Below are 16766 nucleotides of genomic sequence, written 5' to 3'. Positions count from 1 at the left end.
GAAACATATACGATAGTGGGGATAGTGAAGCTAGTCAGACGGCTACAATATGGGTTCATGTGTACATAAATGATGCAGTAGTTGTCTCACACTGTGCTGCATGTTAACCAGGCCATTCAGTCACGAACTGGGTCTGATGCTTAGTGCTCCGTAGTTCACTGGTGGAGCTTTTTTTAAATTTGTTTTAGTGCTGGGCAAGTTAACGCGTTAATTTCGCGTTAACGCATTCATTAATTAACGCTGACAATTATTATTATTATTTAAAAAAAAAAATTTGTATTGAAAGACAAGAGACAATACATATACATAACAACAAGAGGATGACAACAACAGTGGGATAAAAGCCAGCAAACATCCTATAGTCAGTCATGTTAGTGCACCTATATGCTGACATTCACCGTGAACGCATTTAAACGGCACAGATCGGGAGCGAGCGAAGGACTTTGAAAGTTAGCGGAAACATTAACGTGAGACAACATCCGGTTTCTTCAGACCAACATCCGGTTTTCAGAATAAGATGCCAACAAAGTATGAATTATATTCACATTAAGTATGAAACATGCTGCATCTCGTGAACCAAATGTTATTGCCCTTTTGTTCATATAGCAGTGCTTTTAAAGTAAAAGTGCGCAATACACTACTTTTGAATGTCTTTTGCAATAAAACATTAAAGGTCCGGACAACTTCTGTCTCCCTGAGAGAGGACGGAGATTCTGACAGAGAAGAGGAACCCGGCATTCACACACACTGATGATGTCATCTTTCTCGGAAGCACAGCCTCGTGGTACCCTGTTTGTTAAAGTCTGTCTAAAATAAAAACAAAAATCTTAAATATATTCGTGAGCTTTGCAGCTGACAAATATATATTACATTTCCATACTTTATGCAAATCCCGTAGTCTGTGTCCAGCATTTATCAATGAGAGTGCAAAATAGTATTTCTGTTTATCTGTGTCTGAGCTCCCACACAGCGTCTCTCCTCGTGGGAGGAGCTGTGTTGAATGATAGATGGCTCCTGCTAAAGAATCCGCTAAATTTAGAGCTCTGCTGCACCAACTAGCGCACACACACACACACACACACACACACACACACATCTTCTGACGGATCTTTCTGACTGTCGATTTGAAGTGCGCGCAGCCTTCTGCCGCGTACAGCTTCGACCGCTATTCTCGTCTTGTCTGAGCCCCTTTCACGCATGCACACAATCTCACTCTCCCCACTGGTTAGAAAGAAAGCTCCTCCAGATGTTTTCTGTGTCTACAGCCGGCATCTCGCTCTGGGTCAGGACTTTAATGTTTACCCAGCTCAAGGCTAACATCTCATAGCTTTATTCACAAATACTGTGACCGCTGTCAGGCTACACCTGGAAAGCGTGGGGGGGGGGCGAGTAACATCGGCCTTTGTACGCGATCGTCCATGCAGCTCCCCCTGTGACATTGCACAAGAGGAGCGTGCAATGCTTCTGTCAGAATCCAGAATCCTTCCGACACATTCAGTGGTCCTCCGAGCGGCCATCCCCTGGGTGGTACGCACACAGCACATCTTCCCATTGAAACAGTGGATTTATTGCAAACAACAGTAGCAATCCCTGGACCTTTGATATTGACTGGCACTTATGCAAAGGGCCTTGTTTGTATTCAGGTGGAGGATCTCATTGAGGGCAGTGATCAATAACCTCAGAAAGATGAAAAGGTAGAGACAGAGGACAGAGGAAGGAAAGGAACGAGGAGAACAGATAGAAGAGGAAGGTGAAAGAGAGACCTCAGAGGACAGAGATGGAAGAGGAAGAACAGGTACGGAGAGAAGAAAGATGGGATCTGTGGAAACAGAAGAAATGTCAGAAATGACTTCCCACTGGACCAAAGATGCCGATATATAACGTTGTTTGGAGTAGCTGAGAGGAATGGAAGCAGTCGATGAGCAATAAACAATTGAACAACAATAGTCCTGCTGCTTACTGCTGATATCACTCAGGCACAATCTCTCTGCCGCGTTTGGTGAGCAAGACACGGGACGATAGACGGATCGATGGGATCGATGCGGTCACCCTCGGTGCTGGGAGCCAAAATAATATGCAAAATAATTGAGTTCATAAGTGTAATCGGAGCAGGCAGGCTCTGTTGTTGCAATCCTCTCGGTATGATATCAATCATTCATCACAGACATTATCTTCTTTTATCATTCACCGCCGAGGTGTCTCTCACCCTCCGCTACGGCAGTCTGCTCCACAAATGAAATCAGCCGTTATTACAAACGCACTTTCCAAAAACCCTGTTCCGTGCAGTTTTCCATCATTTTTATTTCTTTCACATCCCACTGCCCCTGGACAATATTACCTCCCCTTTTATGAGAGGTAGGTCTTAGATAGGCAGAAATCGTGCTGGAGAGGCCACTAAATGACAGGGTGGAGGAGCAATGGCTTTTATTACCTTGCTGACTCCGACTCGGTGTGTGTGTGTGCGTGTGTGTGTGTGTGTGTGTGTGTGTGTGTGGCATCTCTTACCCATGTGTGTGATATTTTCTTAGTGTGTATCTAGCAGAGGTGTCTGGTTTAAGTCACTTCATTTGTGACTCGCCCAAGTCAAGTCTCAAGTCATTTTTGGTAAATCTTAAGTCTTGAGCCATTAATCCTTTGTGACAGTATCAAGTCAACTGCGACAGGTTAAACTCGAGTCTATTTCTTCGAGGCAGAAAAATCAAGTCTCCAGATATTTGTGACAAGTCTAAGTCAAATTGCCAAATCATTGAAGTACTGTGTGGGTGTTGTGTGTGGAAGTTGCAGAGAAATGAGAGACTTTTTGATTTCACTTTGTTTTAAAAGGGAGCACAAAGGCCAAATAAGAGAAAACAACAGCGCAGTAAAAGCTGCTGTTCCGTGCCATTCATCATATTAATCTGGAGCAAATGGGTTCGCTGAGAACCCTCTTCTTCCAGCAAATCTATCCCTTTAACGCCTCGCCCTTTCCTCCCTCTCTCTAGCTTTCTTGATTGTTATTATTTCTCTTTTACAATTTGTCTTACTTTCTGGCCAAATAACACTCCCGAACTCTCCACCCAGACTTTCTGTTTAAAGAGAGAACGTTTCTGTGCAACGCAGCCCTTCCCTCCAACTGGCTGAAGCACTTCCTGGATCGAGGGTGGCTGTCAGAATCTGCAGTGAAGATTTATTGCGCACATCCCACCCTGACCTTAAGTGTGGTGGGAGAAAAGGGTGAGAAAGAGAGATGAATTGAAGAAGCGACAGAGACGGAGAGGCGGAGGAAAAGCGAGCTTGGTATAGGGCTGGTAAATTTGGCGTAGGAGTATCGGCGGCTTGCGCATTGTCAGGGTTTGGGTAATCACGAGGAGGCGTGTGATGGATGTAGTATGGCATCAAGCCCCACACCCCCACCCCCCCACCCCCAGTATGTCTCCTTCCACCGCTCTGCTATCGGTCTGTGGCAACTTTCCCCACTGCTTGGTTTGAACTGACAGTTTAGCCGTGGGAAAATGTCTTTACTTTTTTACTCTCTCGCTGTCTCTCAGGCTGCTGTTGTTTCACTGTCTCTTCTCTCTCTCTCTCTCTCTCTCTCTCTCTCTCTCTCTCTCTCTCTCTCTCTCTCGCCCGACTCATCTCCTTCACCCGGACCTCCACCGTCTCTTTTCCCCCAGTTGTGAAATCTGCTGCTGTATTTAAAACAGCACATACATCTACAGTAGTCACCAAGCGGCTCCAGGAGACAAAGACGCAAACAGATCCAGCATCATGCATGCGTCCCATAATGAATGTCGGCCTTACAGAGAACAAGAACTTCCTCCATACTGTGATGCATGCTCCTGCTACTGTCCACCAGGATTCAGCTGCATTCAAAACCACTGCACTGAACCTAGAAACGTATCCTCATACAATGGGATGATGCTCCTAAAACTTACTCCTTATTTTTCGTGCGTCCAGCAACACGTGTCAATTTTCGGATAACATGCTCGTGTACATGTTCAACTAAACTTCCGTCTTTCCAGGAAACAAGTTCGTTAGGCTACAAACTGGCATCGTCGTTTGGGTTAAAATAACTACGTACGTACGTGCCGTCACGGAAGTACAGAAGTTACGTGAGAAATAACGTTGACGTCTTGTTTTTTAAGGGTGAAAATACAATATTTTTCAAAAAAAGAAATAGCTTTGCTAGTTGCCTATAGATGGAATGGAATTACAGATCCAGTTTAACGATCATTTTAAAGATTTTATAAAGGTGCTTCATATCAACGTAGCTTTAAAACACACAACTCTCACCGTTTGGGAAGATGAGGTCAAAGTTAGTTGATGGAAGTTTAAAACGTGGTCCATTTATTTGACGAGCATTTAATCAAGGCTGGATTTTGTTCTAAACGTATCTAAAGGTGTGATTTCTTTGAATACACCCTCCAGACTCTCAAACTTATGAATCCCACTTAAACCTCCGCACTGCTTCACACACAGCGGCGCTCCAGGTGCCAGTGTTAGACATTAGTGCACTTCTATCTGGGGCCTCATCCAAACCAATGGTTTTCACACTCAGATCAGAGGCTTTCTGTCTGATTGGGAATTTGAAGGACTGTAGCAACTTAAGGGTTGCAGCATGTTTGCGTTTTAATCAGAGCAGACTGGAGAATGAAAAGAGGAGCTGGTGATGAAATAGAGAGGGTGATACTGTAAGGACAGACACGTGTTTAACTAGTTATCGCATATTGTTCAGTACCTCTGATAGGAGGAGAGAATCCAGCGTTCTAGCCACAATTCAAATCTTAAAATACAGAATACAAGCCCACAATATATCCTGTCCAAAGATATCGCTGCTGAAACGCTGGATATTCACAGCTGAAGCTCCAGCACAGCCAGACTCTGTGGTGCCGCTGCAGAGAGGCCACGCTCAGCTGACTTTCCTACTGGGGATCAACTGCAGTGAAAGAAGGTGATCCCAGCTTCTGTAACTGAATAGTCTCTGTTTGCAGACAGACACACAGAAAAAACACTTCAGGGACCTTTAGATTAAAAAAAAACTTATTTGAGCCCAAATGTTCCCAAAACTAGCTCTTAGGAAAAAAGTGTTTTTTGACACAGCGAGGAGTTTCAGGGAAAGGACTTTATTTATTCTGACAGACTGACAGTGTAAAGTTATATAATACATAAATCACAGTTAAAAAAGTGAAATGTCCTTTTTACAGAACTGTTTGTGGTTTAACATGTTTCACCTCTACTTGTGTCCAGCAGTCAGTCCTGTCTTCACCTGCCGTGCACATGAATCTGGTTTTGGCACAACAAAATGCACAAATCCATTTTTAATTATAGCAGAGATTTTCTTCTGTATTTACTACTTTCTTTTGGTGGAACTGTAAAACTATGACGTACTTTTAAAACCAGTGGTTCCGTTTAGCTTCGAGCAGATGAACAGTGGGTGAGATATAAACAAACAAGGGGGAGGTATTGCTGTTGCCCTTTTGATTTGCACCAGGCAGCAAACCCTTCTGCAGTCAGTGCATGTTCTATATCTTTAGTTTTCCATTAGAATTCATATAAAAATATCTTCCTGCTGGGTTGAAAACATTATCCGTCTACTTCTTTTTCCTCCTTGTTCCTCCTCTTTCGCTCTTTTCTTGTCTTGTGTTTGCCGTAACCATAACGATTGGTAAAAGCGGCAAATGAAGCGCACTGCGAGGCAAAGCACAACTCCTTTGAACAAACGTACCCACTCAGAATGAAGACACAGAAAATAAACATAAGAGCCCAAAATGATCAGAATCCTGACACGTTAATTCACTGTTCAATGATGTTACCAGAGAGATTAGAGCTGAAACAAGTGGTTTAATAACCAGTCCGTGCTCACTGATTCCTCTTTTCAGATGACAAAAATATAATATTGTGCCTTTTTTTATTGACATCACTTCACACCTGAATGAGCTGATTTTAAAGCTGCAGGAAACTTCAGTGAAATGAATTATTCTAAAATGAATTACTTTATTTTAAGATGCTTTCTGTTATGTCAGTTATTCTTTAATCCAGACCTTATTTTACTTTAAACGAGAAGAACATTTATTTATGTATGTCTGTGTATTATTTATAATCCATCCAGTTCAATTTGAAAACTGAGAATAATAATTTGTTCAAATATAATTGATGTGTACTTTATTTGATTTGACAGTTGTTGACTACACACAGACGTTGTTACTCCTGCTAGGCTTCTTGAATATATTCATATATAAATGGCACTAAATAGCGCGAGTTAGATATTATTGTAATGTTCCGGACCGTTGCCCGAGGACATTTTCTCAATCTGGACCTTTTGGGATTTTAGTTGAATACACTCGCTCGATATGAAACCAACAGGTGAGAAAGTCAATGTGATCAGTCTCACTAAAATGGCCATGCAGCCTAAAAACCCTGTGGATATTAGTGTGTGTGTGTGTGTGTGTGTGTGTGTGTGTGTGTGTGTGTGTGTGTGTGTGTGTGTGTGTGTGTGTGTGTGTGTGTGTGTGTGTGTGTGTGTGTGTGTGTGTGTATGTGTGTGTGTGTGTGTGTGTGTGTGTGTGTGTCTCTGCCGGGAGCGGCTGGATAATTGCTACTCTAATTCGTCACTTTTGCCAGCCGGTAATTCATAGTCACCTTCAAGTATGTCTCCCACACACACACACATGAATACAGTACATCCTGTGTATTTATACACACACACACACACATTTACTCTTCCTCCACTATCACTTTCTTTTAAGTGTTTCTTCTATTTTGTAATTATAGGCTTTCAGACAGCCAATTGTGGATGCTTACAACAATTGACTTGATAATATTTTTCATGTTGACACCGAGCTGACGATGATTTATGACAATTATGCGTCAGCAAAAAGCACTTTTGTTAATGACTGCGGAGGCTAAGTATTCCTGAGGCAGACATGACTGGATGAGAGCCTCAGCTTTAATGATGCCCACATTCAGACACAAACAGACTGCAGCCCAAGAGCCAGCAGCCGGGGAGCAGTGTCTTCCTGGTGTCTTGCTGTCACCATAAGGTTGCCATGCGACCAGCTGAGACTATAGGAAGCCGCTGATCCCAGCCAAGAAATAGCCTGCACCCCGAGTAAACACTGTAAAAAAAAAAGATGCAACCTGTTATTTGTAATTCTTAACAATTCACAAAATGTAGAACTTGTTTTCTTTGAGGTGGAGTTAAGAGTTTTCAAATGATCTATTATCACATTTAAGAAATGTAATTACAGGTGTGTTGCGCTGGTGTTCAAACTGTTGCACATTGCTTTGAAAATGGAGCGGGACCAGTTTCCAGTCCCTACGGCCTTCGGAGGGGTCGAAACCAACTTAACCCCACGTCCAAATCAGCCCGTGAATATGATTTGAAGTCAGCTCATGAATGAGATTTTGAAGGGCTTTAATTTTGAAAAGCTACATCAGAATGTCCTGGTTCTCTCTGAGTGACACCTTGACGTGGTCTGCTATTAACCAATATTTTGAAAAATATTGTAAAGAATTAAAAGTTGATGAAATGAAGATGGAAAGGCGCAGCCTCTGTGTAGTAACATGGCACATCCTTTTTAGAATGCATCTTTTTATAAACCAAATCATTGATCGTCTCAGAGTGATTTAAATCTTGTTCAAGGCCACAGCCGTGGTCAAGCACAGTGGCAAGAGTGTCTGCGCCTTCTATTAGTGATATCCTTTGGAAGGCAATGAAACTAGAGCACCTCGAGAACAAACAACTCCCACCAGCTAACCACTGAGCTACAGTTTACATGTATAACTTGTCAGACTCTGCGATATTTGTTTAATGTTTTCTTCATGTGGGTCCATTTCTTTCTCATATGAATGTGAAAGTATCCTTTTGCTGATGCTCCTACCAAACAGTTACAACATCAAAGTCGTTGAATTGATCCTAGTGGCACCAAAGGTGTCGTGGCACTGATGTCCCGTTGCACTGATCAGCCAATCCAATCACTTCAGTTTACACCTCTGCTTTCACTTTGCCTCTGGAGCAACTTTCTCATTGCTTCCCTGGCTCCTCCCCCCCCCCACCCCCCACCCCCCCCCCCCCCTCCTTAGAGTCACCTTGTTTCCAATGCTCATCAATCTCTGTTGTGGATCCTTCCTCCAGCAGGCCCTACAGGCGCCCCCTCCTCCTCCTCCTCCTCCTCCTCCTCCTCCTCCTCCTCCTCCTCCTCCTCCTCCTCCTCCCCCTCCTCCTCCTCCTCCTCCTCCTACCTCCCTCCACCTCTTTTACTTTCTCTTTCCTCCATCTGTCCCTCCCTCTCCTACACGTCCAAAGCACAAGCTCAGAATAACCTTGTGTTTACGGGCACAGCGCGCTCTCTTCGTCTGGTCCTTCCTAAATCACCAGCCAGTACATCTGGTAACAATCGAATAAAAAATTAGCAAAGAGCTTACAATCTCCTCAACCTGGGTATCAAGTATTTAACTGATCCCAAATGATTTTTACAATGTTCATCTTGCTGCACAGCAATAGGACATATTGGGCTGCATGCTCTCATGTCGTGATGAAAATAAACAACGCGAACAATCGACAGCCTTGCAAGTTGCTCCACGAGGCGACACTTTCTTCTTTCGGTCTTTTCTTCTACCCTTTATTTCCCTCCGTCGTCTCTTTTCCCCCCTCGCTTCCTTTCATCTCCACCCTCCCTCGCTATCATCTCTCCGCCCTGCCACCTCCCGATGTCAGATCGCCTCCTCTCTCCCCATTCTTTTACCGCTCCTATCTCCTTCCTCCATCTCTGGTTTGAAGGTAGAAGGTTGGCTTGGGTGACAGATCTCTCAAAGACTTTCAACTCCAAAGGACTTGAGGCAACAACTCCCACAGTCAGGTTCTAATAGAGCGACAGGAGAAGAAGAAAAGAGACCAAATAAACTGCAGAGAGAAAGCGAGTGAGATGGAGGGAGGCAGATAGCAATTTTGTTTTTCTTCTCGCCATGGAGTGCCCCAAGAGATGATGACGGATCTTTGATGTGTGATGTTTCTGTTCTCTACCTCGCTCACTCCCTCTTTCGCTGTCTTTTCTTTGTCCTCTGGTTGTTTCACGTCCTCCCTCTTCTCTGTTTGTGTGGTTATTTATTTCCTTCATTCCTTCCGTCTGTCAATTTGCATCAGGCAGAGACACAGGAAAGTGGAGGGATTGGGGAATAGAACAACTTTTTGCTCTGCTTTCGTAAGCAAGGCAAGCCAGAGCTGAACTTTAACTTTTGGAGCTTTGAAGTGTTTGAAGTCGACACTTAATGGCGGTGGATTGATGTCTCTGCATTCATGTATTCATGTCTGTTAGAGGGTAGGTGTTATTACAAGTGGTGAATCCTTGCGGAATTGCTGCCTTGCTCTTTCTCAGACAGACGCCCCCGTGTGCACATGTGCACACACTCGCAGTCAGCAGTGTGTAGCTCTGAGCTCGTGGCGTGGTGGATGCTTCTCTGAGTTACTTCCAGTCCTGAGGTTTTGTAATGGACACTGATTACACCCTCTCCACACACACACACACACACACACACACACACACACACACACAGCAAAGGTTCTCCATCTGTGTCCAGCTGGCGTCTTCCCATGCATAGCAGTGCACCTGTTCGCTCAAGCTCTAATCGTGTGTTTCTGCCAAGATGCCGAGCTTTTGTGTTGCCCACAACAACAACTCTGAATATCACCGTGGATATCTAAGTGGTATTCTTTGCAATCTTTGCTTTTGAAATGTATCCGAGCTGCTTTTTTATAACAAGATCCATATCTTGTGTTCCCAATATATGGATCTAATATCTTGTGCACAAGATAATACGGAGTCCCCGAAGTCCTGAAAGATTATGTTTTGATATCTTCCAGCCAAAAGATATAAAGGCGTGGAGAAAAATAACTCGGAGTGCACAACATATTACCTTTTTCACGCGTGATCCGTTTTATCTCGTGCAAACTAGATAAAGAATGTTTTCCTTGGGCAAAACATGTAGAGTTTGGCCCGATGGCGATAGTAACGCCATGCTGCTACCTCCATCAAATATCTGTATCGCAGCCCTTTCACTCAGCTTGTGGGCAGGATTTTGCAGTGTACCTAAGCTTCACTTCTAAGTCTGTGTCACAGCTATTAAGAACAGCAGTACCTCAATGGCAGCTTGTATTAGACGTTGCCAATTGTCTATTGTTGTAAAATGACTTTTACACGACCTTAAAGGGAACATATCATGACATATGAGTCATGATATGTGCCAATATGTCCGATAACCCAAATTCACACGAGATATGAGACATCAGCAGCTTAACACGAAGAACACTGGTATTCAAATCGGTCTTCAAGTACCCGTGTCAGTCTTATCCCATAGTCACAAGCTCTTACTCTGCTTTACAACGTAGCGCTGAGAGAGATCACCAACAGACATCCCAGCCCGGCAGAAGCAGCCTTCTCTCGGGCAAGACGGCCTGGCCCTCTGCCCTTTGAAGCCTGCGTGGGGAAGTCACCCACTCGACACTCGGATCCCCTAACGGGCCCGAGCTCTCTTTGAAATACCGAACGGGCGAAAACAGGGAAGCAGCGGCAGAGCATGGGAGGGGCCGGTCTGCATTTGTAAATGTCAGAGGGATTAGTGTGTGTGTGCATGCCAATGTTTTAAACTTGGCACATTCGTAATGAGATGGAACCAAATTGAAGAAGAGACACGTTAAAGATTAAGAGCAAGGGTGTAATGCATTCAAGACACATTTGAAATCGCATATAAACCGACTTGCAGACAGAAAGAATAGGAACTGCCCTTTATGGACATGTTACACATGTCCTGACATCCTAACGGGCCGATCAAAGTCAATCCCATCAGTATCAATCACTTCTGCAGCGCCATCAAACCCACCATCAGATTATCCCCCCGTTGATCCTGAGCGCTGACGCAGCGCATCGACATGCTGCAGATGTGCTAAGCAGCTGTGCGGGATGATCACCAACAGGCCAGATGTTGCATCTCGCACATCAACAGCAGCAAAAGTGAACCGGATTGATTAGAGCTCCCATCTGCTGGGCTAGCACGGTGTTAATAAGCAGGCTGCAGAGCGCTCTTCATTCGAGAGGGGGGGTCACCCAAGGCTCAGTGCTCAAAGGCCGTCCCGGGTTACATTGGAGGAGCTGAGAGGAAAGACGGGAAGTATACGGGCCGAAGAGCGCCGGGGAAAGAGAATGGAGAGACGGATGTACTCAGAGACAGACAGAACGACAGCGAAGCTCCAACATCTCCAACATCGGAAGGTGGCAGGGCGGAGAGATGATAGCGAGGGAGGGTGGAGATGAAAGGAAGCGAGGGGGGAAAAGAGACGACGGAGGGAAATAAAGGGGAGAAGAAAAGACCGAAAGAAGAAAGTGTCGCCTCGTGGAACAACTTGCATGTGCTTCTCCTGTTTTTCTTTAGCTGATGATGAACCACTATATCGAACAGAGCACCCCATAACAGATAATATTGTCATCTGAAAGTTATGCTTTCTTATTGTAAATATTAGTCGTTGCTGGCTGGTGACTGTGGTTGTTTAAAATTGTTCTATGATCAATTTGTCATAATTTATTAGCACGTAAGAGATGATTTTATATATAAGTTATAGGCACAGACTGCATGTCTTTTTAAAGACTTTCGAACAGACTAATGTAATCGTTTATGACGCGACCCCCGTCTGTCATGCCAGTTAGATCGCCACTGAAAACGTCCTGGAAACGTCCTGGAAACGTCCTGGAAACGTCCTGGAAAACGATCTCCAGAAAACAGCGATGACACTTCGGTGACACCTCGCCACTAAAGAACGTTCAGATAATCGGAGGTGCCGGTGGACTAATTGTGTTACTTTTGGTCAGAGCCGGCGAGCTGTTTCTCCATGTCTCAGATCTTGATGCTAAGCTAACCGAACTGCTGGCTGTTGCAGAATGACGACAGCAAATACATTTTGTTTCCCAAAGTGTCAAACTATGTCTTCAAAATGAGCAAACCTCAGCAGCTAAGCGTCGCATAACATGTATGACTATCTGAGCTGACGGCCACATATCCATTCACGGCACTCTCGTCTTCTCTTCCTCCCAGATCTGTGACAAGGAGTGGCATTACTACGTCATCAACGTCGAGTTCCCGGTGGTGACCCTCTATGTGGACGGAGTGACCTACGACCCCTACCTGGTGACTGACGACTGGCCCATCCACCCGACACAGATTGACGTGCAGCTCACGGTCGGCGCCTGCTGGCAAGGTGAGCGGGCAGCGCCGACAATGATGATGATGATGATGAGGGTGATGATGGAGCCAGACAGGGAAAAGCCTGCGACTGACACAAAAGTTGAACATCATAGATGAGGTGTATTTGGTATTCTGCTGATTGAATGTAGCGTCTATGAGCGAGTTCAAGAATGTGAATGATACTATTGTTTGGGGACTCGCTGAGTGTCGAACATGTTCTTTGGCCTTGAATGGGCAATTAAGAAGAGCACTTAGTGTGCCTTTGACAAACGATTGAAGCCGCGTGAATGAAGGCGGACAATTCCACTGTCCTCTGAACTGATAGCTGCCGCTAATTGCGCGAGGGTAGAATAAATGGCACTTTTTTCCGCTGAGTGCAGCTTACCGTTGATTTGATAGCCCAAATGAGACGGCTCAGTGATGCTTAGCCCCCAGATAGAGAGTCAAGATATCTTTTTGTGCGGGAGCAGGAGCAGGTCATGTGGCTGGCTTTCATCTGCTTCCTCCTCCTCCTCCTCCTCCTCCAGCCCACCCAGTTCTTTCACTGAACACCAGGCTTTAGGAGGATTTAAATAGTTCAGAGACGAGTCCTGCTTTTTCTTGGTGTTGGCTAAGCCTCAGCAAAGAGTTGTTAAGGTGATCCTGAAATCTTAACAGAAGCCATTAGCCTCAACAGATTGCCTTTTCAAAGCGCTGAGCGTCGAAGTGCCCGGCATGTTGATTGCAAACATGTTGCAAAGATGGTTCATTGTCTAACCGGCTCCCGAAGTGTGTTTCCAGAGCGGCGCTGAAGAGGATGCGGCGGGTTCGTCTCTGCTTTCTGCCACGCTGCTGAACGGCGTCGCAGATAAACATCCAACTGCAATTTGTCGGGTTCAGACGGGACAAAGCCAACGGATGGCAGAGTAAACTAAAAGAGCTCTGTGAGCTCCAAACAGTATGACTGCAAACAACTGTGATAGATTTGCCATATTTAATTAAATTCCATGAGATCATTTCACGGTTCATAACATTTAACTGGTCGGTCAGTATTGTCCAATGTAAATGCATTCTGCCCGACAGAAAGCAAATGAGCGTAATTTAGAATGATGACATTACATATTTATGCAAAGAGGGCATTGTAGTGCGGCGTGGCAATACTTCACTCTATAAAGTCATTAAAGCTCAAACTGTCATGGCAGGTGGCTGGCACACATGAATCAGTTTGTATCAGGAGGGCGGTGTTGTTGTCTGGAGATGATCTAAAATAAGCACTTCCTCAGAAGCTGTTTGAACTTTGATCAGAAGAAATCTAACTTTTGTGGTCAAATCAGATCAAATTTTAAGATTTGAATGTCGCCACAAAGTCCGGTCCCTTGATAGTGTCAGTCCAAAATGAACTTTGTCGGTCTACTGTCAGCAATGAGCTACTGCAAAGCTCAAATGATACTTTCCACCTCTGCACCCAGCGGTGAGGGTACGTTTCATCATCCGTCCGAGTCCGTGAGGGGGCCGACGGGTTTGGTTCGGTTTCAAATGAGCTCTGGTACGTTTGACAATCTGGTTCGTTGAGGCCGTTGCGAGAGCCGTCGATCAAACTCTGGTGCAGACTGAACAGTCGAGCGTCTTCCAGACTCTGGTGTGGAAGCAAAGCAGACCAGCTACAGGGCTGCGTAGTGTGACGGCAGACATCTCTGACCGATATCGGTCTTCATCACGCAGAGGAGACTCCGGGTGAACTGCGAGATTGCGTTGCTCATTAAAATGCATGAGACGCAACTTGTTAGCGTGACTTCCTGCTTCCTACAAAGCGGTGAATTATCCGTCTGTGAAGCTACTTCTCTAATAGAAGGGTTGCCCCCCCGCCCGTCCTTCTTCCTTCACCTCTGGAAGTAAGTGCTGGCTGTGCAGTTTTCACACAGTCAGCCTGTATTTACCCTCTGACCTGGCGGTGGGTGTTCATGCTCATCTCGCCTGGTTCTTCTCTTCCCCGTGTAATCGCAGTCTGCTGGCCTCCCTCATCACAGCGGCGAGCATGCAGGAAGAAGTGCTGTTGATTATTAATATCTGTGTCTGTACAGTAGAATGACTAAACACAGGCACTGATACAGCAGAGCGGGCAAATAGCGCTGACACCACGTAGCAAACCGGCCTCTCCGTGAAGTGGAATGATCAGCGGTTTTATCGGCCGTATCGTTCGCGCTCCGCAGCGTCTCGCTAATCCCCTCTCCTCTCGCTGGGACCCCTTAATGGCTTCTCTGGCCACGACCTAAATTGATAACATCTGTCAGCAAGGGGCCGAGCGGATACGTGGACATCTAGAGGGTTAGGGAGGGAATAAGGGAAGGAGATGGTAACTGAGTCGAGGACGGGAGAGCAGGTGAAGCGTAAAGAAGGAAAGGAGGAAAAGAGCGGGTTTGGCATAGTTTGTAATACGTGCATAGAAAGGTGATCTCGTGGTTTTGTAAGAGAGGCTCTCATGGTACCTGGCAGGGTGTCAGCCAGCACTTTAATGTTGGCTTGGAGTATGCAAAGCAGCTGCGGTTGTTCTGTCGAAGTGAAGCGAGAGCTGGGTCACTCACGTTCGGGGCAGATTGCTGACTGAATGAATAAATCAATGACGGGCTGCAGCCACACCACACAAAGAAGACACATTATTACCGACGTACAGAAATCTGCCTGGAAACATCTTCTTTCTGCCACAGGAATCTAAAGAGTCTGGAATATGCACTTCATGGCTTCATGATATTGGGCTAAAATATAGAAAGAAATTCGACATCCTCACCAGTTGATTATACGTGTAGAAGACCCGGAAAAACAGAATTACGCTGGTATCCTTTACGACTACTTTACTACTTTTACATAATCTATAACCCCACAAACGTATTTTGATGATATCATAACTGTTGGCCTTGGAAGTAACGCTAATACACTGCTAACGCTGGCAGCTTGAGATGAACTGGGAGTATGGTGCATGAGGGCATACGCTGCCACACGAGCACGCTGAGGGGGCGAGACCCACATTAATGGAAGATGAAAACACTGACTGAGCAACAAAGAGAGTAATGACAAGGAAGGCACAGCAAAGGGGGAAGAGCTTCGGCTTGAGAGGTTTTATAGCGCGATAGAGCAGTTCCAGTGGTCAGTTGTGTCTCTCCGCCTGCACCGAATGAGCTTCTCACGCCGGTGATACATCACGCCGGTGATACGTGTGCCTGCATCGTCCACGGGGAATCGGGGGCTAGAGGTCAAGCTCGGGTAACGTCTGATGAAGTGGAGCCAAAAGGGGCTTTGAATTGAGGATTTCCCCATCTCCGGTCACTGGACAGTCAGCAACTGAAACTGTTATTTGATGAACCGACTTTTCTGTAGCGTCAGTGCTTTGGTGGATTACAGCCAGAGCTGGAGGACGAGGGAAGATAAAGTGAGGGAGTAACGGTGGAGTTTTCATACCCAGAGCTAGTAACCTTTCGGCTAATGAGTGGTTTGGAGACTTCTCTTGCTGGTATTGGCCTTTACGGAGTTCGGAGAACGTACTTTAGACGTGTTGACTTTTTTCTTACCTTTATCTCGACGGTATGGCTGAAAACGCTTCCACAGCAGCATCCTTCGCTCGCTCACAGAATGGAGACACAGAGCCTGCATCTCAAGGCTGATGACAGCCATGATTGGTGATCAGGACTCATAATTCCAGAGTGGATAAGGGCACTGTTAGTTTGATGATAGTTAGTTTGTTCGGGACTTGTATACGCCACATACCAGCAAAGACAAACGTGACACCATGGTAATTACTGTAGATTAACCCACGACGTGATTATCTACACAAGGTCGGTGTGACTCATTGTGATGCTTTTAGAAAGAGCAGCACTGCATTGTGTTCTTGTGCACGTATTTAAAGACGAAGTGAAGTTGGGTGCAAAAACACCAAAGCAAGTACTGCGGCGTCGCCACAAACCTCGAAAAGATGTAATCCCAAAAAGGTATTTCATGAACTTTATTTACTGAATGTGCGTGTATTGTTTTGTGTGTAGGTGGGGAGGTGACCAAGCCGCAGTTCACGCAGTACTTCCGGGGCAGCCTGTCGGGCCTGACCATCCGACCGGGCAAGATCGAGAGTCAGAAAGTCATTTCCTGTCTGCAGGCCTGCAAAGAGGGACTGGACATCAACTCCCTCGAGAGTTTGGATAAGAGCATAAAGGTGTTTTTTTCATTTCTTCCTCTTCATACTTTCGTGTAATTTCATAACAGCCTTCCTGGCGCTACTGAGTGTACATTCACACTGTATCCTCCTCTGCTGCTTGCACACACACACACACACACACACACACACACATTTTGATGCCAGCTGACTCTACCTCTTTAAGTCACCCCAGCTAAATCACCAGTTGGCTTCCTCAGACACACCCACACCCCCACAACACTTTCAGCAGCCCAGCTAATCCATCTCCCTGTACTGTGGAAGGTAGAGGGCAGACTGAAAGCCGGGGCCCCCCACCCGCCCATCCTCAGCTCCTTTAAGTCTTTCTCTATCGTTCTCGCTTCACTCTTCTTCTCTTCACTCCTGCAGCTCTTTCTTT

The 16766-nt window shown here is 45.6% G+C and overlaps 1 protein-coding gene across 1 annotated transcript in view; it reads left to right on the top strand.

The window, feature by feature from the left end:
* The window catches only part of LOC306779314 (calsyntenin-2-like), a gene marked incomplete at its 5' end in the record, with an annotated part of 199082 nt that overhangs the window by 167152 nt on the left and 15164 nt on the right, over positions 1-16766 (top strand). The window contains 2 exons of the mRNA XM_079271176.1: positions 12061-12223; positions 16221-16387. Coding sequence (XP_079127302.1) covers positions 12061-12223; positions 16221-16387 — 330 coding nt within the window. The remainder of the gene's footprint in view (positions 1-12060; positions 12224-16220; positions 16388-16766) is intronic.

Source organism: Melanostigma gelatinosum, assembly GCF_949748355.1.
Source record: "Melanostigma gelatinosum genome assembly, chromosome: 7".
Classification (NCBI taxonomy): domain Eukaryota; kingdom Metazoa; phylum Chordata; class Actinopteri; order Perciformes; family Zoarcidae; genus Melanostigma; species Melanostigma gelatinosum.
Note: the sequence above shows the minus strand (reverse complement) of the source record. Positions and strands in the feature narration are given on the sequence as shown.